This window comes from Pleurodeles waltl, chromosome 12, assembly GCF_031143425.1.
Source record: "Pleurodeles waltl isolate 20211129_DDA chromosome 12, aPleWal1.hap1.20221129, whole genome shotgun sequence".
NCBI lineage: Eukaryota > Metazoa > Chordata > Amphibia > Caudata > Salamandridae > Pleurodeles > Pleurodeles waltl.
Window position 1 is genome coordinate 57,704,380 of NC_090451.1, and position 22,065 is coordinate 57,726,444.

A 22,065-nucleotide genomic window follows, 5' to 3' on the forward strand; every position below is an offset into this window, starting at 1 on the left:
TGGGATTCTTGGATTTTATTAAAACAATAACATTTTTGTAGAAACACAGGAAATAGAATCGAGGAAGAGTTTTAGAAGAGAGTTGTAGCACAAGTTTAGAGTAACATACAAAAAGAAAATATAGTACTGCACAGTGCACAAATGACACCTAGCAGAGTACCTATATGAGGGCACAGGGGTGAAAACACCTTTATAAGGAAGTCATATCATTAAGTGCATGATCGAGCTCCTCACTGATAGCTTTGTACTTCAATTTCTGAGCATACAACTCATCTACAGGTCGAAGAGCAAAGAACATGTAATAACGAGTAAGGTGCAAAGACCAGATGACATATTGCCAAAATAATAGTTGAGGCGAAATCCGGAGATACAGTTTGACATCAAAAGCAGAATTAAGTCCATGTATAGGAAGATGAGCAGAGGGATTGATGCAGATCAACGCCAAGTCCACAGGAAGTAGAAAACCGCAGAATATTATGCGCATCAGCACAAAGTTCACAGGGCATTGAAGGACACAGGAAGTAATGTAGAAGAGCACAGCATGTACAGGAAATGGAAGAGTGCAGATCAGCACACAGTGCACAGGAAGCAGAAGGGCACAGGAAATGATGCAGATCAGCGCATAGTCCACAGGAAGTAGAAGTGCAGAGGGAATGATGCAGAACAGACCCGCGTCCACCGGAATCCGAAGAGTATGGGCCACAATGGGTTGAGAGTTGGAATGAACAAATGTGAAAAAGAACAAAAAGGAGGTTACCAACAGGAGTATCAGAATGAAATCAACCAAGATTTAAGTCAAACCTTAGGGTTACTGTCATGTAATGAGTTTGTTAGGGTATTCGCACATTTTCCATTGCAGAATAGAATGCCACATTCCAAATGGTTTGTAAATTTAATAGACTGGTCTGTGCTTCAGAGTTTTCGCTTTGCCTTGAAATGAATTATTATAAGTCTAACAGATTCTGTCCCTTTGCACTTACATCTTCAATATCTCATGGTTTCCTTGTTGCTTCAGTGGCAAGCTACAAAGGGGGTGGGGGTGGTGAATGTGGTGAGGTACAACAGCATTTATTCAAAGCAAACAAAGAGGGCATTGGCGTGTCAGCAAATCTGCCTTTGCTCGGGCTTACTTTTCCCACAGACGATACAGTAAAATGCTAAGTGTATGTTTCCCTCCCCAGTGTTTCTTCTGTTACGTATTATAATTGCCGTCTCAAGGTTTCTTAAAGGTTGATTAGGAAGTCACCAAATGAAGAGTATAAAGGCATCCTCAAGAATTCTTGATGGGAATTCTAGTGGGGTTCTTGTAAGAGTTTCATGATAGCAACCACTCTGGCTATGGAAGGCTGCCTGTCATGTAGAACAGTGTTATGTCAGGATTATTACTCAGATATCTTATAAAATGTTTGTCAAAGAGGAAACCCCTTGGGTGATGACCATCCACAAGACCACTGCTGATTTACAGTCCCACTTTAGTTCCCACTGGACAGCGTCTACAGGGCCACAATGTGCTTACCAAGAACATTATTGCCCCTTCTGCTCCCTCAGTGCTTCCTGAGACTAGTTTTCTAGCAGTGCAAGACAGGATGAGTATTCGCTTTACTAAAGAACGAAGTTGGCAACAGCAGATATTCTGACAGAGTTAACTTTAGCGGCTCGGATGATCCTCGGTTATTTCGCAGGCAGGGATGCCTCTTCCCGCATGGGCGCACCTGGTTGGTTCGGATCAGGCGCCTGCCTTAGGGGCAGACAAGAGCCATGCAGCCAAGTGCTCTGGTACCAGTTTAAGAAGAGGGCCTTTATCAACTTGTTGAAAAACAAGCAACCCAGACAAGATAGTAACTCTAAAGAAGCGGAGTGTGTGCATTGGATAGTGGGATGTACGTCACAATATTGAGTCGTCCTGATGTAATATCATTCCCTGAATATCGACTGTCACATTAATGCGATGATAACCCTGTATAGGTAAGTGCAGATTTACCATTCTAACTCCATATCTACAAACCTTGAATATTTAGATATTGTCAAGATTTATAACCATAGAGTAAAAACAGTAGCCACATGCTTATCTGTAGCTACAGATACTTAAATTTACTTTCACAATATTGTGGTAGTTGATATCCTGGAAATAACATTTGGCAAGATTCAATTTAAATCTTTGTAATAGTAGAACATAGAGTAGTGCATATAAAGCGCCTTCTGTATGTGGCATCAAAGTGAAAGGGTATGGTGTGTTTACTACCTTACAACTGCTTGCCTATGCAGCCCTACTACTAGGTACAGTCTCTGCCAATCATGATTGTTTGTTATCACCCCACAGCACTCCAGGCAAAACAGAGTCCTCAACAGTCTTAGCTCATTCTCTACAGTACCTTCCAGGTCGTCGATTGTCTTTTCAAGTTTAGCGACTGTCCTTTCAGCAAACTCGGCACGAGTCTCGGCCTGTCGAAAAGGAGAAGTAAATAAAATAATACCATTAAGAAAGAGTTAATTGAGTAAACTAGCAAACATTGACTTGCTTGGCATAACTGAACATTTCAATAATGAACTGCTTTAGCAGCTTCCGCTACTCTGAGTAGTTCTGATTCATATACAGGGAGTGCAGAATTATTAGGCAAGTTGTATTTTTGAGGATTAATTTTATTATTGAACAACAACCATGTTCTCAATGAACCCAAAAAACTCATTAATATCAAAGCTGAATATTTTTGGAAGTAGTTTTTAGTTTGTTTTTAGTTTTAGCTATGTTAGGGGGATATCTGTGTGTGCAGGTGACTATTACTGTGCATAATTATTAGGCAACTTAACAAAAAACAAATATATACCCATTTCAATTATTTATTATTACCAGTGAAACCAATATAACATCTCAACATTCACAAATATACATGTCTGACATTCAAAAACAAAACAAAAACAAATCAGTGACCAATATAGCCACCTTTCTTTGCAAGGACACTCAAAAGCCTGCCATCCATGGATTCTGTCAGTGTTTTGATCTGTTCACCATCAACATTGCGTGCAGCAGCAACCACAGCCTCCCAGACACTGTTCAGAGAGGTGTACTGTTTTCCCTCCTTGTAAATCTCACATTTGATGATGGACCACAGGTTCTCAATGGGGTTCAGATCAGGTGAACAAGGAGGCCATGTCATTAGATTTCCTTCTTTTATACCCTTTCTTGCCAGCCACGCTGTGGAGTACTTGGACGCGTGTGATGGAGCATTGTCCTGCATGAAAATCATGTTTTTCTTGAAGGATGCAGACTTCTTCCTGTACCACTGCTTGAAGAAGGTGTCTACCAGGAACTGGCAGTAGGACTGGGAGTTGAGCTTGACTCCATCCTCAACCCGAAAAGGCCCCACAAGCTCATCTTTGATGATACCAGCCCAAACCAGTACTCCACCTCCACCTTGCTGGCGTCTGAGTCGGACTGGAGCTCTCTGCCCTTTACCAATCCAGCCACGGGCCCATCCATCTGGCCCATCAAGACTCACTCTCATTTCATCAGTCCATAAAACCTTAGAAAATCAGTCTTGAGATATTTCTTGGCCCAGTCTTGACGTTTCAGCTTGTGTGTCTTGTTCAGTGGTGGTCGTCTTTCAGCCTTTCTTACCTTGGCCATGTCTCTGAGTATTGCACACCTTGTGCTTTTGGGCACTCCAGTGATGTTGCAGCTCTGAAATATGGCCAAACTGGTGGCAAGTGGCATCGTGGCAGCTGCACGCTTGACTTTTCTCAGTTCATGGGCAGTTATTTTGCGCCTTGGTTTTTCCACACGCTTCTTGCGACCCTGTTGACTATTTTGAATGAAACGCTTGATTGTTCGATGATCACGCTTCAGAAGCTTTGCAATTTTAAGAGTGCTGCATCCCTCTGCAAGATATCTCACTATTTTTTACTTTTCTGAGCCTGTCAAGTCCTTCTTTTGACCCATTTTGCCAAAGGAAAGGAAGTTGCCTAATAATTATGCACACCTGATATAGGGTGGTGATGTCATTAGACCATACCCCTTCTCATTACAGAGATGCACATCACCTAATATGCTTAATTGGTAGTAGGCTTTCGAGCCTATACAGCTTGGAGTAAGACAACATGCATAAAGAGGATGAAGTGGTCAAAATACTCATTTGCCTAATAATTCTGCACTCCCTGTATGATATTTACTGGCTCTGAGGGAGGGCCAGTAGGGTTTTACTTGTGGACAACTTCAGGACACATGAAGGAATGTCCCCCTTTCTCCACAACCCTACATCTAACCATGGCATGTAGAGTAGTGTGTAACAGGAGCAAAGTAGTGTGCATAGCTGGCTCAGTCTGAAGCTGGATTCAATGGCGATGTCCCGGGGTGCCCCCAGGGCCACCTCCCATTCACCCTGGTCAAACTGTCCCGCGCCCGCCTCCCATTCGGCTTACGGGCCAGCATAGTGTCAGGGGTTCTTCAACAGCTTTTTAAACATCAAAGAATTTTTTTTCTTCTTAGTCATTCTGACAGGACACAGAACTCCAGCAGAGAGGATTCCTCGATGGTCATATCCGCGGGGATGTGTGAGACAAGAGCAGGTTTGACCATATTTATAACTTTGTGAAGGTGCTAGTTGGCATTGGTTGGACAGTTCCATCAAGTCCATTAGTGCGTCTCCCTGCCATACGTCACCCAGCTTGGTAATACCTATTTCAATTTGGCAAAAGCCCTGTAGTTTGCCTACCCCTCGTAGGAAGTCACTGGACCATAGAGAGGTCATTTCCATTAGCCGACACCTCCAGCCCAAATGTGCGATGGCCTCCCTCCATATTTGGGTGACTGTTCTGGGGTGTACGGGGAGAGCGCAAGCTAGTTTGGCCCTATAGAGTGCTCCCTCACAGCCCTCTCTACCCCACGTGAATCTGTCCAAACGTATTGCTGGTTCGTCCCAGGGTGCAAAGGCTAAGTCATTGACTACTGTTGATTGCGTGGGCCTATAGTACTTGCGTATGTCAGGTAGGCCAATTCCCTCATCGTGTACTCCCCTGGTTAGTTTCTAGAGGGGGACACGGCGTGGGTTATTGCCCCAGAGTAAAAGTCGGAGGGCGGCCTCTGTTCTAAGGAAAATGTCTTTGGGCACCAGGTACGGGGTGTTTTGCAATGCGTATGTCATGCGTGGGAGGGTTATAATTTTAAAAATTGTTGCTCGGCCCAGAAGGGAAAGCAGCAAGGTCCTCCAGTGCTGTATGTCTACCTCAAAATGCTCCACGATGGGTTTAAGGTCATTCTTGTAGAACACATGTGGGCCTTTTGTGGCATAAATGCCGAGGTGTTTAAATCACTCGTCTACCATGGGCATAGGGATTTCACCCCATAGGATTGGTGGGGGCCCTGTTATTAGGTGCATGAGTGATTTTCATGCCAGTTAATTGTGTATCCTGAGAAGGTGCCACAGATGATGAGGGTTTGCATTAGCCTGGGGATAGTGAATGTGGAATCTGTGACAGAATAAAATATTGTCCGCATATAGGGATATGCACTCCTACCATGCCTCCCACCAAGTGATCCCCTCTATCAGTGGGTCACCCCTGATCCAGATCGCTAGAGGGTCGAAAGCTAGGCAAATATTAGTGGGGAGAGCGGGCATCCCTGTTGCATCCCCTGATGTAGTTCAAAGGTGCACAAAGCCACCCCGTCCACCCTTACTCGCGCCTCTGGCCCCAGATATGAGAGACAGGCCCAGCCCCGGAAAGCAGGGCCAAATCTGAAGCACTCTAAGACTATGTGCATGAAGTCCCACTCAAGGGTGCCGAATACCATGGAGACGTCCATTGACAGGACCACTGTGGATATATTATTATCTTGAGTGAAGACCATTACCCCAAATAGCCATCGGAGATTAAGTCGGGTGGATCAGGGTGGTTATGACCTGCCTAAGTCTGGTCAAGAGAAATTTAGTAAGGACTTTGGCCTCTACATTTAGGAGGGATCTGGGTCTATACGACACGCGTCCAGGGGTTTGTTATCTTTATTGATCTCTACAATTGAGTCCTGTCACTAATCCTGAGGGAGCCATCATGTGGTTCTAGCTTCTTTCCACATATTTAGGAGGACAAATTCTATGAATTTAATCAAAGACTGGTAATCTCCAAGGAGAATCCCAAGTAAGGGAGATAGAGCAGAGAGAAGGATGGATGACAGATGGGTGGAAGGAAAGATGGATGGATGATGGCTAGGTGGAAGGAAAGATGGATGGATGATGGCTAGGTGGATGGATAGATAGATGAATGAAAGGATGCAGAGAAGAGTGACTGGATGGAGAAATGGATGAATGGATGAAGCAAAGGTTAGATGGATGATTTTAAAGGAATAAGAAAGGACAGATGGATTGATAGATGGGTAAGACAGAAGGAGAGAAAATAAGGAAGGAATGATGAATTGATGGTTGAATAAAAGGAGAGAGAAGAATGATGGAAAGAAGGAAGGAAAAAGAGGGAGTAAGGCAGAAACAAGGAATGAGTAAACAAGAAAAAAAGAACAAAGGTGAATGGAAGGAAATTTCCATCAGGGAGAGGAGTAACGCCTGAACGACTAATGGGATAGTTCACTAAGTAAGTGGCATATCGGGTGAGTATTTTATTTTTCTTACCACACAAAAAACAAACATGCCCTTACCGTCAGAAGGCCCTCTTTTTTTGGGACTCCATCGCCCTGTTTATAGAAAATGCTATCTATTGTGGTTGGAATTCTGATTCCTGGTTGTAGGAAGCTGGCTCCGTATATACTATATCAAAATGAGATGTAGTGTGCAGAGAGTCCAGTGGTTCCTCAGAGGTTTTACAGAGGCTAAAGTAGATAATACTAATGCTCTCTTTTGTGGTAGTGTGGTCGAGCAGTTAGGCTTATCAGAGGGTAGTGCAAAGCATTTGTTGTACACACACAGTCAATAAGGGAAGCACACACTCAATGACTAACTCCATACCAATGTTTTTTATATAGCAAAAATATATTTTGTTAATTTATTTCTAGAACCACAAGATTCAAGTTGCAGGTAAATGAATAAATAAATAAGTATTTCACATATGTATCAATACCACTTTGATCAGAATTGGCAAGTTGTACAGTTTTTGAATAAATGGCAATTATTTGTTTTAAAAGTTGATAGTGCAATTTTCAGAAACAGTTCCTGGTGGGAAGAAAAGTTAGTACGATTTGCAGGTAAGTACAAGACTTACAGTTCCAGTCTCCGGGGGTCAAGCAGTCCACAGGTTGGGGTTAAAGTTAACCCCAAACACCCACCACCAGCAACAGGGGATTGGCTGGGTGCAGAGGTCAAAGATGAGGCAAGTTTAACATGGCCTCCAATGGAGACCGGGGGCACTCGGATTCAGGCCTGCTTGCAGGTAAGTACCTGCATCTTCGGAGGGCAGACCTGTAGGGTTTAGAGGAGCATCGGAGGGGCCACAGGTCAGCACCAAACACACACCCTCAGCGGCGCAGGGGTGGCTGGGTGCAGGGTGCAAACACAGCGTCGGGCTCCCAATGCTTCCTATGAGGTGACCCCGGGGGTCATTTAGATGTTGCAGGCTGGGTCCAGGGGATCGGTTTCAGAAAACCACATGCTGGACAAGGAGGAGGGCTGCCTGTTGAACGTTGCTGCACCGGAGGTCGGGTTCCCCAAGGCCAGGGGGCAACAGGTGCAGTGTACCTTTTGGTGACGGGTATCTTTGTTCAGTGCTGTTGCGGTCAGGGGGGTCCTCTGGATTCAGGCTGCAGGCATCGTCGTGGAGGACAGGAGAGGTCAACCCAGGGTGGGCACTTGCTCAGAATCACCTGGGGATCCTCTCTAGTCAGGTGGGCCACCTGGACACAGGCCCTGGGTTTTGGGTGCAGAGTGGTCAGGACTCGCGGATCCAGGGAGGCTCTGGAGTCCTTGGGTGTGGTTTCTTTTTGGACAGGGGAGTTCTTGGTCCTCTGTGATGAGGCAGCCCTCTGGAGGTTTGGCAGAGGTCGCTGGACCCTCAGGATGCATCACTTTCTTTTGCAGGGCTTTTGAAGCTGAAGTCAGGTCGGTAGGGCTGGGGCCAAGTCAGTTTTCGTCTTCCGTCTTCTCTGCTGGGGTTTCAGCTAAGCAGTCATTCTTCTTTCTTCTTGTGAGGTCATCAGGAATCTGACAAACTGGGTTCAGGGGAGCCCTTAAATCCTGATCCTGGATTTAGAGGCGTTAAATGGGCCAAAGGGCAGTAGCCAATGGCTACTGTCCCTGAGGGTGGCTACACACTTCCTGTGTCCACTCCCTTTGGGGAGGGGGACACCGACCTAACCCTATTGGTCCCTGTCCTCCAAACTAAGATGGAGGATTTTGCAAGGAGGGGGTTACCTCAGCTCTGGACACCTTGGGGTGGTCCCAGCTGAGGTGGTCACTCCTCCCTGCTTTCCCTAATTTTCCCGCCAGACTTGCAGCCAAAAGTGGGGCTTTGTCGGGGGCGGGCATCTCCAGTAGCTGGAGTGCCTTGAGGTACTGTAACAGGAGGCCTGAGCCTTTGTGGCTCACCACCAGGTGTTACAGTTCCTGCAGGGGGGAGGTGTGAAGCACCTCCTCCTAGAGCAGGCTTTGTTTCTGGCCTCAGAGAGCACAAAGGCCCTCACCCCATGTGGTCAGAAAATTGTCTGCTAGTGGCAGGCTGGCACAGACCAGTCAACCGTTTACTAGAGGATTGGGTAAAATACAGGGGGCATCTCTAAAATGCCCTCTGTGTGCTTTTTAGAATAAACCCAACACTGGCATCACTGTGGGTTTATTGTGGTGGGATGTTTGATACCAAACTTCCCAGCCTTCAGTAAAACTATCATAGAGCTGTGGAGTTCATAATGACAAACTCTCAGCCCATGTACTTAATAGGGCCACACTGCACTTACAATGTCCAAGAATTGACTCAGACACTGTAGGGGCATAGGACTCATGCAGCTATGCCCTCACCTGTGGTATAGTGCACCCTGCCTTAGGGCTGCAAGGCCTGCTAGAGGGGGGACTTACCTATGCCACAGGCAGTGTTTTGTGGGCATGGCACCCTGAGGGGGATGATGTCGACTTTGCATTTTTCTCCCCACCAACACACACAATCTGCAATGGCAGTGTGCATGTGTTAGGTGAGGGGTCCCTTAGGGTGGGACAACACCTGCTGCAGCCCTTAGGGGCCCTCCCTGGTCACAGGGCCCTTGGTACCACTGGTACTTTTTACAAGGGACTTATCTGTGTGCCAGAGGTGTGGAAATTGTGGAAACAATGGTACAGTTTAAGGGAAAGAACACTGGACCTGAGACATGGTTAGCATGATCCCAGTACACTCTCAGTCAAGTCAGCATCAATATCAGGCAAAATGTGGGGGGGGGTAATTGCAACAAGGGCCAGTTACCTACGCTGGTCAACCACCATTTAAGGATACAGGGCATTTGGCAAAAAGGCTTGGGGTGGTCTCAAACACCACCTGGTGTTATGCTTCATCATCGACCATCCTGCGCCTGTACAAGCATACTCTAATGGCGGGCGGGCCATCATCGTCTGACTGAGGGAGACTAGAGAAAGTCAGGGGAAAAAAGGTGGGGTGTCCAACTAAAAATCCCTACCCCCTACCTGAAGTGCAAGATAAACTGGGGCAGAGGAGGGATGGTTAAAACAAGGAGTGGGGCAAAGGAGAAGTAATTATGACTCCCTTGTCTCCCTTAGGTTGACATGTTTCAGCCCGGTGGAGCCCTAAAAAAACAGGGCCTTCAGACGGTAAGAGCACATTTGATTTTGTGTAGTAAGATTAGCTGGAGAGAGCACAAACGGTTGCCCTATATGTCTCTCCTTCCCCTCCAGCCCCACAAGATTGAAGGGGGTTTCTCTGATTGATGATATTTTATTTTTCTGCCTACCCGCTTGTAATAGCAGAACCTTCTTCTTAGCCAGTACAGTAGTGAAAAGAGGAATTTGATCTCATATGGTAATATCCTATTGATTAGGGGTCCTGAAGGCAGCAACTGGAGCAGGAAGTAAACAAGGAACTAAAACCATATTTACTTCCTGTGGATTCCACTTCCGGAACTTTCCCTAGATCCTTCCTAGCAAATAGTAGACAAGACAATTAACTGGCCCGGTGATGTCATAGAGGACAAAGGGTACTGCATATAACTTCCTCTTCCCTGTAAATTTTGTGAATCAACTTCCATGGTTTGTCGGCCCTCTGCTAGCAGGTTTAATACCCCAGCTAGATACAACCATCAAGACTGATTCTACACCTTTGTACCTTCCAACCAGAACATACAATCAATACCCATATGAGATGTCTATCACACTTGGTCATTATATGTTTAAATGTTAATGTCCCTTGTAGACTACGGCTATCAGACATGCAAAGCATTGTGATTTGAAATCAGGCTGCAAACAGTACTAAAAGGCCTCACTGACTTCAATTTCCCCACATAAAGAAGAAGCACCTCAGGTCATAGGGGCCACTGCAAAGTAGAGAAGCCATACTAGGAAGGAAGTATAGTTCATGCGGTTCTTCAACTCTAAGCGCTAGGAAGATGAAATAAGACTTTCTGGCACAGTGGACATATGATGTGCCTTTCTACATTCTTGCTGCCATGAATGAAATCCCAGAGAAAATTTAAAACACGTATAGAAGAACACATTTTAAGTTGTCTTTAAATTGACCTAAGCAGCAATATCTCACCTCCTTGAGTTTATCAGTAAGCAGCTTAATTTCTTCTTCGTACTTATCTTCTTTTTCTGAGTACTGCAAAAGCAATTCATAAATCAGTGCAAAGACTAAGGAAAAAGGAAATCTTACACATCATCATAACCGAAAAGTTAATTTTAAAATATTTTGAACTAATCAGGAACATGGCACACGTTCAGAATAAAGATCTCTTGCTTTTTATTTGTATGCACTGAAGTGTCATCCAGAGCTCTTAAGTTTCTGAGCTCCATGCATAAGTAGGTAATCCAATTCCAGATTGTTTTTTCAATTCTGGGACTTGTAGTCCTCCTGGTTTTGTAATGGGTTACACAGGACCACAACCCCCACCATCCGATGAAAGAAAAATTGGACTGGGTGAGCTGCTCACGTATTGGATTGGATAACCTGAAAGATCTGGTGTTACTTCATGCTAGATACACAATATAACCAAACAGTACAACCAAAAACGTTCGAAAACGGACAACCTCCAGCCTCCATTGGCGGAAAGGTCCTCACACTTGTTAATAAAGCTTTACAAAGACACAGCCCTGTATCCAGACACACCGAAACATCAGCCTCAGGTGGGAGGAGAATCCTTTTATCCAGGAAACCTTCTCATCCCAGCAACATGTAAAGATGCGAGGTGGAGAGATCAGCATGGACAGGGCTTTTCATAGGATGAGCTGTGATGCTCTTTTAGCACACCGAACTATGGGCCTGATTTAGATTTTGTCGGACGTGATACTCTGTCGCAATGTTAACGGAGAGCCCGTCCGGTGAAATATAAATCCCATTCTATCCTATGGGAAATCTTAACCAGGCCCTACATCTCTTTAAATCAAGCACTAGCAAAGGCAATAGGTCTGGCGTTGGAAGCTAGCCTCTTGCATACTGAAAGTCTGTTTTATTTTGTGATTGGAATTGTAAAGCTTTGGTTTTCAGGGAGCGGACAGGCCCTTGCCAGTATAAAACAAAACATTGTCTGAAAGCTAAAATACTTTTTTGGTGTACAAACACACACATTGCCACAGTAGTGTCTGCCACTGAAGGGAACAACTATGAGTGTAGATGTGCTCTTGTGAAGGGGCAGAAAGCTGTCACTCACACTGATGTTAGCCAATGGCTGAAGTGGACAGGCCCATTGCCCAATACTGTATGCTGTAGAGCAGTGTTCCCCAACCCCCGGGCCGCGGACCGGTGCCGGTCCGTGGATCAATCGGCACCGGGCCGCCCCACTGTGGCGGGCGGTAAATGTTTGATAATTTTTCCGTGGCCCGCTTGTCACACAATGGGACAAGCGGGCCACGGAAAAATTATCAAACATTTACCGGTCCGTGGCGATAAAAAGGTTGGACAACACTGCTGTAGAGGGTGGCAGAAAAATGTGAACGATGCAACGAGAGACCACTGAATGAGGGCTGGGTAAAAGTCAGTCTAAATAATTATAATATACAAATAATTTTAGAACATTCATCAGTTCTTGTCTAATGCATTAAGGAACACATCACTGGGTCAGAATCTGCTCCTGCAGAGGAGACCAACACGATTCTCTAAGGGAACATTTTTCAGGCCAATCAGATACCACCACTTTGAGGTGTCTGTACCCAATCAGTGGATTGTGTATGACTTTACAACGCATGCATTTATCATGCATGCCTTTACCACGTATCCCTTACCACACATGCATTACCACGCATCTGCCTTCACCACACATTTTTTTCTTTGTTGGGGAACGCCCCCAAAGCCACCATTTTCTAAATTACCTCTATCACCCCATAACCATCCCTAAACACTAAAAATACCCTTACCACCCTATGCCCTTACCCAGGGCTACACACTAAAATTACAATTACCACCCTGTACCAATACATACCGTAAAACCCTAAAAATATCCATACCACGTTCTACCCCTACCAACCCCTCAACCCTAAAAATACCCTTACCACTCTATACCCTTAACCACTCCTAAACCTAAAAATACCATTACCACCCAGTGCCCCTACTCACTCATTAACTTGCCCCCTAGCAACGCCTCCTTATCCTTAGGGCCAATCTGCTACTGATTCCTTTGCTTGACCACCCGCACTTTCAACAAACCAGAAAACATTCAGAGGCCTGGATTTTTTTTTAGAATGCATTAGAAAGATAAAATGTCACCACCATTCCACGCACACAGCCAGAAGATAGCAAATGAGTCACTGTATGCAGAGGTCTCATGTTACCCCCATATTAGGTGACAGTAATTCATCAAGCCTACACCTTTGCTTTGCATTCTGGTACTTGAAGTTTAGGTCTTTCTATTATAAGTACTCTTCTACATTTGCCATGATGCAGAAAACGAAAAAAGAGAAAAGCCAGGAATGACCACTCTGGGCCAACTTAAAGTATCTGAGAATAAAGGAGAAAATACACAGCCAGAGGCTTGTCAACGACCAACCTTCTCAGATTGCGCCTCCAGAGACTTCAAATTGTTGGTGACATTTTTGAGCTCCTCCTCTAGGTCACTGCATTTGCTGTAGAGAAAAAAATAAATGATGGGTATCTTGAAAATAATATATGGTAATGCTCTTTGAAAAACAACAGCGTAGAATTGTGTTACCTTTTTGTTTGACTTCCTCGTCCCTACAACATGAGGAGTGTCTCTAGAAGGGTACATCTTTCATAACGACTATTAAACTAACCTAAAACCAATCCAATATGGCCGAACCTCCGTAAACCCTCCCTATGCCTAGAGACGCTGTAATCATTATCTCATTTGTCACTTGTTTGCCTATTGCAGGAGGAAAAGGACTACAGAACAGCATCAGCAAAAGTAAAATGGTTTTAGCTAATGTTGTACACCATTACAAAAAACTGAGAACAAGCATTTTCAATGCAATCGGTCCCACGTTTGCTTGAGTTAGAGGTATTAGCGTTGTAAATTCCTAACTGGACATTTCTTGCCACATAAATTGAAAATGAAAAGTAAAACAGTTGACATAAGCGAGACGATTCAAAGCGCCACGGCCAGCATGAGCACGAAGGAGAGACACAAAAGGAAAAAGAAGTTAGCCTGTAGTCAAATGCATCAGCAAAAGTGCAATTATCCATGTAACAGGGTCGATGACCAAGGTAAAACCGTTCCAAGGAGGGAGTAAGGTAAATCATTTACCAATGATAACAAAGGATTTTTTAAAGGCAAGCCAGGAGCGAATTATAGTGATGGGTGTGTGGTGGGCGTGGTTGAAAGCTCACAGAGATTATAACACGTCTAAATACTTGCGTGCTCGACCTAAAAAAGGCAGGATGACACGGCTGCTACTGACGGTCCAGTCATTCTGTAGGCGCATGCACGAGTGATAACAAAGGCATATTACTGCTGCAGGGCCCTCAACAAAAAAGCCTGTGAGGAGTGAGGGAGCACTAGAGGAGATCAGCTCAGAGGAGAGGCAGGGGGAATAATGTGTCCACTGAATGCCACAACAGAGAGGAGGGTAAGCAACTGATGTGGTTACATAATTGCATCAGTACTCAGCCTGGCATGCAGCATCCCCCTCAGAAGTTACCACATGTGAAAAGTAGCCATATTTGTAGTCACAAAGGCAAAAACTGGAACGCATTACCAACACAGTCACAGAAACCGTATGCAGCAAATTTCCTGTAACTTAAAAATGTTTTCCTCTCATGTAACCAAAGAGACGTCTGAATCCACAACATAGTTATCCTCCACACTTACAGTTCTGACACCTCGGCGCGCTCCTCAGCTCGCTCGAGCTCGCCCTCCAGGATAACGAGTTTACGGGCAACCTGTGGAGGAAAGAAACGGTTTAGCACAGGTAATCTGGAGAAATGTCAACCAATCAAGAATTTTAGTACACAAAGTTTGTGGGCCATTTTTGGAGGTGGTTGACAATGCACAATCCTCCAATATTTTTCAAAATCTGAATTACATTGGAGCCTCCACTGGTAGAATTTTTCTCTACCCTGCTATTCACTGAATTGTTGGAAATGTTACCAGTGGATTATTTTATGGATTTAGCAGTCCTTCTGTAAATCAGAGATTTTGTTTTCTACCAACTCTCCATCAAAATCTTAAATACATTGGTATTCCTTCCTTCAAAGGTTGGTAATTGATGGCCCACAGGCATCAGGCCACATGCATAGTGTACCACAACAATACAAATAAAGTTGTCTTTCAAAATCAGTGCGTGGAGCAGTTTTGCAAAAATGTTAGCTAAACTTTCTATCTCTTATAAAGTATTATAGGCCTTAAGTTATAAATGATAACCAATCACCCACTGGCAGCCTCTGGTACTACAGAGATGTGTCTGAGTATCTCAAGTCCTTGGGTCAACATCTCACATATTCAATGTATTTATCTTAGCCCTCCAGCCGTAAACTCATGGATCCATCACACTAGGGAGCCCGTCTTGTTGCCAATTCCCATTCCTTGATAACCAGTCTGGAGCCCACAGAGATGGCCTGCAGGGATGCATGTTAGCACCTGAGTGCTTGGCTCAGCTGAGGAACTCATTGGTAGAGAACTTTGTAACCAGTCAGTTGCAGATTCACTAGGGAAAGGGCTGTCCATCGTGGATCTAGAAGGATGCGAACCATGCCAGATATGCAGGAAAATGTGAATGAGGTCCAATTAGATGCGCTCTATGGATATTTATTTGGTGTGGTTATCTTGAAAATGTGACATGGATCTGGACATGAATCGGATGTCCCTGTCCTTGTGAGCCTTAAAGTACACCAGTTTTTCCTCATTTCTTCCCACACCTCTCACACCACCCAGGTGCTTGTTTTCTGTTTTCGGAAGATGCCTTAATCTCTGCATAATGTTCATGCACACCCACGCCTTGAGGAAGATACCACTTTTGGCCTCCTCGCCATAACTCTCAGATATAAGCCTGATTTAGGGTTCGGCAGATGGGTTTACCTCTGTTACAAATGTGACGGATATCCCATTCACTGTATTACAATGCCATTATATCCTGTAGACATCGTCATAAGGCGGACGGGATATCCGTCACGTTTGTGAAGGACTAACCCTATTGGCTGAACTCTAAAACAGGCCCATAGATCTCCATGCATTTCAGAACACCCCTGGGCAAATATATCTCACTCATTGTGCCAATCTTAGGCCCTCACCTCCTCATATTTCCGGTCCGCCTCTTCGGCTATGTGCTTGGCCTCCTTCAGCTGCATCTCCTGAATTTCCATCTTCTCTTCATCTTTCATGGCTCTGTTCTCGATCACCTTCATGCCTCTGAAGACACAAAAGTAGGACACAGTGACCACGAAGAATGTCATCGATTTATGCAGTTTACTGATTGTCAACACACAGTTGCAGAGCCTCATGTAAAAGTCAGTTTCATTTCTTTGGGCAGTGCCCAGCAGAGGTTATGTGACCTTTGTCCAGCCATTCAGTGGGACATGCTCCAATGGACTAAATGATAAGCATTCCGAAAGTGACATCACATGCTTCTGACCTCTCACCTCCCCAATGGCTTCACTGAAAGTGGCCCCAGTGTGAAAATAAAGAAATTACCAAAATGATTTTTTTAAACCTTGACTTGAAAATAATAATCTGTAAATAGTGATTTTATATATGTACCTCTGCATGTTTTCTTAAAATTGATATAAAGATGATATGTACATTAATATTACATGTTTCTAATGATAATTGAGTGTAATTGTCTCCACCAACATCAGCACTTTTTATGAAATCTGCTATACGAGAGTATCATGCCACATCCCAACTAGATGTTGGATAGAACGACGTACACTTCTAATTTTAAGACAAGGTGTGATATGAAACTGTTAAAAGAAGGATAAACACGTTCTAGTTGTTGAGGTAAACGTTTCAGTAAACACAAGTTGCCTGTACAGTAGAATGATTGCAGCTTAGAGTTGGTCTACAAAAATTGTCTTGAAACTAGAGTTTGTGTTTCATATTTACAGGAGAGATTCTCATAAACCAGTACTGTGGTGGCCCATAGTATCAGGCGAACACAACAGACTGTGGAGAACAGTGTGGGACTTTAGATTTTCACCTTTAAACCTTAGCTCGTGGACTAGTGTATCTGTATGTACGCATGTATTGGCATTTCTAAAGTGTGAACCAGCAGGCTGGCCATGGAGTGCTGGGCAAGCCCTAGTAAGGGTCCAGGAGGGAGGGGTGGAGGCAGGAGGTAGAGAGAGTGAAAGGAGTGAGAAGGTGGCCTGTCTGAGGTAGCATTTCTTGAAGGGCTGAGCTTTCAGTTCCTTCCTGAGCTGCAGTATGGTGGGTGCTGTTCTGATGTTGGAGGGGTATCATTCCCCATCATAGGGGCATAGGCCAAGGATGCATTTTTCCTTGTTTTCTCCTTACTGCAGTGTTTAGTCTCATAATCTGGCAATGCCAGAGTGCCTGCCTGGCTTTCACCTCCAGATATTGTTAGTTTGTTTGCTAGGTAGACATGGGTATTGGTGTAAAGGGCCTTGTCTCCAAGTATTTCTGCAACTGTCTGAACATTTCTGAGAGGCTCTAAAGGGGTCTCTAACCTTTTCTGTAGTAAACGCTACTTATATTCTATGAAAATCATCCAGAGCTACAAATATTATTAGAATTTGAATACTAACCACATCAGACAAGTTTACAAGTTTGTATTAAAGATACACTTTTAGGCCTGCTACACACACAGGAGAGCTACCTATGGGTAGCTCAAGAGCTACTAGTACCTCATGAGCTACTCGTTGGAGACACCTGCTCTACACCACAGGCTCTTTAGCATTCATGGACAATCAGCTGCTGTCTACGGAGGATGTGCTAATGTCACACCATTACCGACACTGAAAACCTATCTTAGACGTCACATCCCATTAAAAGCAGCAGTGCATGGATTAGCCATTCTTGTTCTCGAGGTTACCGTTCACTTTCATCTGCCGCCTTCTCTGCTTCTTCCAGCTTTTGTAAGGCTGTGGCCAGCCGCTCCTGGGCCCGGTCCAGCTCCTCTTCCACCAGCTGGATACGCCGGTTCAACGCCGCTACATCTCCCTCCGCCTGTCTAAGTCAAATGGGTAGAGATGTCATCATTAGTAAAGAGGCTCAGTATTTATTTGTCATCAGTGCTGCCGCTGGTGATGTAATGCGCAATATGTATTGGGAGAGTTAAAGCTGCTTAGCCACATTAGGTGTCAAATTTGGGGACCTGCAAACATTTTAAGGTTTTGCATTGTAACATCATATTCATTGACATTCTTTTCAAGGGAAATACATGTGATTGCCCCCATGAATTCTGAAACTATTTGTACCAATGGTATATGAATACTCCCTGAATATTCTCATTATATTCCCATCTTAGATGTTTGGGGGCAACTAACACAAGCATGCGAGAGCACATTAAAAGGATGAGAATACTACTTAACTTACTGCAAAATGACATTGTGAACAGGCTTCTCTGTCACAGATCCCATGGTCTTTACTCTGTTTGTCACAGACCCCTGTGGTCCTTACTCTGTCTGTCACAGACCACGTGGTCCTTCAGCTGTTTGTCACAGATCCTGTGGTCCTTACTCTGTCTGTCACACACCCCGTGGTCCTTATTCTGTCTGTCACAGACTGCGTGGTCCTTCAGCTGACACAGACCCTGTGGTCCTTACTCTATCTGTCACAGACTGCGTGGTCTTTAATCTGTCTGTCACAGACCCTGTGGTCCTTACTCTGTCTGTCACACACTCCATGGTCCTTACTCTGTCTGTCACACACCACGTGGTCCTTACTCTGTCTGTCACAGACTGCGTGATCCTTCCGCTGTCTGTCACAGATCCTGTGGTCCTTACTCTGTCTGTCACAGTCCCCATGGTCCTTACTCCTCTGTCTGTCGCACACCCCATGGTCCTTACTCTGTCTGTCACAGACCACGTGGTCTTTACTCTGCTGTCACAGACTCTGTGGTCCTTACTCTGTCCGTCACAGACTGCGTGGTTCTTCCGCTGTCTGTCATAGATCCTGTAGTCCTTACTCTGTCTGTCACAGACCCCAGGGCCCTTACTCTCTCTGTCACACACCCCATGATCCTTACTCTGTTGGTCACAGACCACGTGGTCCTTCTGCTGTCTGCCACAGACCCTGTGACCCTTACTCTGTCTGTCACGCACCCCATGGTCTTTACTCTGTCTGTCACAGACTGCGTGGTCGTTCAGCTGACACAGACCCTGTGGTCCTTACTCTGTCTGTCACAGACTGCGTGGTCTTTACTCTACTGTCACAGACCACGTGGTCCTTACTCTATCTGTCACAGACTGCGTGGTCCTTCCACTGTTTGTCACAGATCCTGTGGTTCTTACTCTGTCTGTTACACACCCCATAGTCCTTACTCTGTCTGTCACAGACCACGTGGTCTTTTCTCTGCTTTCACAGACCTCCTTACTCTGTCTGTCACAGACCCTGTGGTCCTTACTCTGTCTGTCACAGATTGCGTGGTCCTTCCAATGTCTGTCACAGATTCTGTGGTCCTTACTCTGTCTGTCACAGACCCCATGGTCCTTACTCTGCCTGTCACACACCACGTGGTCCTTACTCTGTCTGTCACAGACTGCGTGGTCCTTCCACTGTCTGTCACAGATCCCGTGGTCCTTACTCTGTCTGTCACAGGCCCCATGGTCCTTACTCTGTCTGTCACACACCCCATGGTCCTTACTCTGTATGTCACAGACCACGTGGTCTTTACTCTGTATGTCACAGACTCTGTGGTCCTTACTCTGTCCGTCACAGACTGCGTGGTTCTTCCGCTGTCTGTCACAGATCCTGTAGTCCTTACTCTGTCTGTCACAGACCCCATGGTCCTTACTCTGTCTGTCACACACCCCATGATCCTTACTCTGTCTGTCACAGACCACGTGGTCCTTCTGCTGTCTGTCACAGATCCTGTAGTCCTTACTCTGTCTGTCACAGACTGCGTGGTCCTTCAGCTGACACAGACCCTGTGGTCCTTACTCTGTCTGTCACAGACTGCGTGGTCTTTACTCTGCTGTCACAGACCCTGTGGTCCATACTCTGTCTGTCACAGACTGCGTGGTCTTTACTCTGTCTATCACAGACCCTGTGGTCCTTACTCTGTCCGTCACAGACTGCGTGGTCCTTCCGCTGTCTGTCACAAATCCTGTGGTCCTTACTCTGTCTGTAACAGACCCCATGGTCCTTACTCTGTCTGTCACACACCCCATGGTCCTTACTTTGTCTGTCACAGACCACGTGGTCCCTACTCTGTCCGTCACAGACTGCGTGGTCCTTCCGCTGTTTGTCACAGATCCTGTGGTCCTTACTCTGTCTGTCACAGACCCCATGGTTCTTACTCTGTCTGTCACACACCCCATGGTCCTTACTCTGTCTGTCACAGACCATGTGGTCCTCACTCTGTCTGTCACAGACTGCGTGGTCTTTGCTCTGCTGACACAGACCCTGTGGTCCTTACTCTGTGTGTCACAGACCCCTGTGGTCTTTACTCTGTCTCTCACAGACCACGTGGTCCTTCCACTGTCTGTCACACACCCTGTGGTCCTTACTCTGTCTGTCACAGACTGTGTGGTCCTTCAGCTGACAGATCCTGTGGTCCTTACTCTGTCTGTCACAGACCCCTGTGGTCCTTACTCTGTCTGCCACAGACCATGTGGTCCTTCCGCTGTCTGTCACACACCCTGTGGTCCTTACTCTGTCTGTCACAGACTGCGTGGTCCTTCAGCTGACACAGACCCTGTGGTCCTTACTCTGTCTGTCACAGACTGCGTGGTCTTTATTCTGCTGTCACAGAAGCTGTGGTCCTTACTCTGTCCGTCACAGACTGCGTGGTCCTTCCGCTGTCTGTCACAGATCCTGTGGTAGTTCCTCTGTCTGTCACAGACCCCATGGTCCTTACTCTGTCTGTCACAGACCCCATGGTCCTTACTCTGTCTGTCACAAACTGCGTGGTCCTTACTCTGTCTGTCACACACCCCATGATCCTTACTCTGTCTGTCACAGACTGCATGGTCCTTCCGCTGTCTGTCACAGATCCTGTGGTCCTTACTCTGTCTGTCACAGACCCCATGGTCCTTACTTTGTCTGTCACAGACCACGTGGTCCCTACTCTGTCCGTCACAGACTGCGTGGTCCTTCCGCTGTTTGTCACAGGCCCCATGGTCCTTACTCTGTCTGTCACAGACCCCATGATTCTTACTGTGTCTGTCACACACCCCATGGTCCTTACTCTGTCTGTCACAGACCACGTGGTCCTCACTCTGTCTGTCACAGACTGTGTGGTCTTTGCTCTGCTGACACAGACCCTGTGGTCCTTACTCTGTGTGTCACAGACCCCTGTGGTCTTTACTCTGTCTCTCACAGACCACGTGGTCCTTCCACTGTCTGTCACACACCCTGTGGTCCTTCCACTGTCTGTCACAGACTGTGTGGTCCTTCAGCTGACAGATCCTGTGGTCCTTACTCTGTCTGTCACAGACCCCTGTGGTCCTTACTCTGTCTGCCACAGACCATGTGGTCCTTCAGCTGTCTGTCACACACCCTGTGGTCCTTACTCTGTCTGTCACAGACTGCGTGGTCCTTCAGCTGACACAGACCCTGTGGTCCTTACTCTGTCTGTCACAGACTGCGTGGTCTTTATTCTGCTGTCACAGAAGCTGTGGTCCTTACTCTGTCCGTCACAGACTGCATGGTACTTCCGATGTCTGTCACAGATCCTGTGGTCCTTACTCTGTCTGTCACAGACCCTGTGGTCCTTATTCTGTCTGTCAGACCCCATGGTCCTTACTCTGTCTGTCACAGACTGCGTGGTCCTTACTCTGTCTGTCACACCCCCCATGATCCTTACTCTGTCTGTCACAGACTGCGTGGTCCTTCTGCTGTCTGTCACAGACCCTGTGGTCCTTACTCTGTCCGTCACAGACCACGTGGTCCTTCCACTGTCTGTCACAGACCACGTGGTCCTTACTCTGTCTGTCATGGATCCTGTGACCCTTACTCTGTCTGTCACATACCCTGTGATCCTTACTCTGTCTGTCACAGACTGCGTGGTCCTTCCGCTGACACAGAGCCTGCGGTCCTTACTCTGTTTGTCACAGACCCCATGGTCCTTACTCTGTGCGTCACAGACCTCTGTGGTCCTTTCTCTGTCTGTCACAGACCACGTGGTCCTTCTGCTGTCTATCACAAACCCCATGATCCTTACTCTGTCTGTCACACACCCCATGGTCCTTACTCTGTGTGTCACAGACCCTGTGACCCTTACTTTGTCTGTCACACACCCCATGATCCTTACTCTGTCACAGACCAAATGGTCCTTATTCTGTCTGTCTGTCACAGACTGCGTGGTCCTTACTCTGTCTGTCACAGACCCTGTGACCGTTACTCTGTCTGTC

General features: G+C 46.0%; 1 protein-coding gene across 1 annotated transcript in view; it reads right to left on the reverse strand.

The window, feature by feature from the left end:
• TPM4 (tropomyosin 4) overlaps positions 1-22,065 on the reverse strand; it is a 37,422-nt gene continuing 15,357 nt past the window's right edge. The window contains exons 3-9 of the mRNA XM_069216909.1: positions 17,583-17,716; positions 15,823-15,940; positions 14,405-14,475; positions 13,127-13,202; positions 10,684-10,746; positions 2,373-2,442; positions 1-273 (exon numbers count right to left, since the gene is read on the reverse strand). Of these exons, the coding sequence (XP_069073010.1) occupies positions 191-273; positions 2,373-2,442; positions 10,684-10,746; positions 13,127-13,202; positions 14,405-14,475; positions 15,823-15,940; positions 17,583-17,716 (615 nt within the window). The 3' untranslated portion in view covers positions 1-190. The remainder of the gene's footprint in view (positions 274-2,372; positions 2,443-10,683; positions 10,747-13,126; positions 13,203-14,404; positions 14,476-15,822; positions 15,941-17,582; positions 17,717-22,065) is intronic.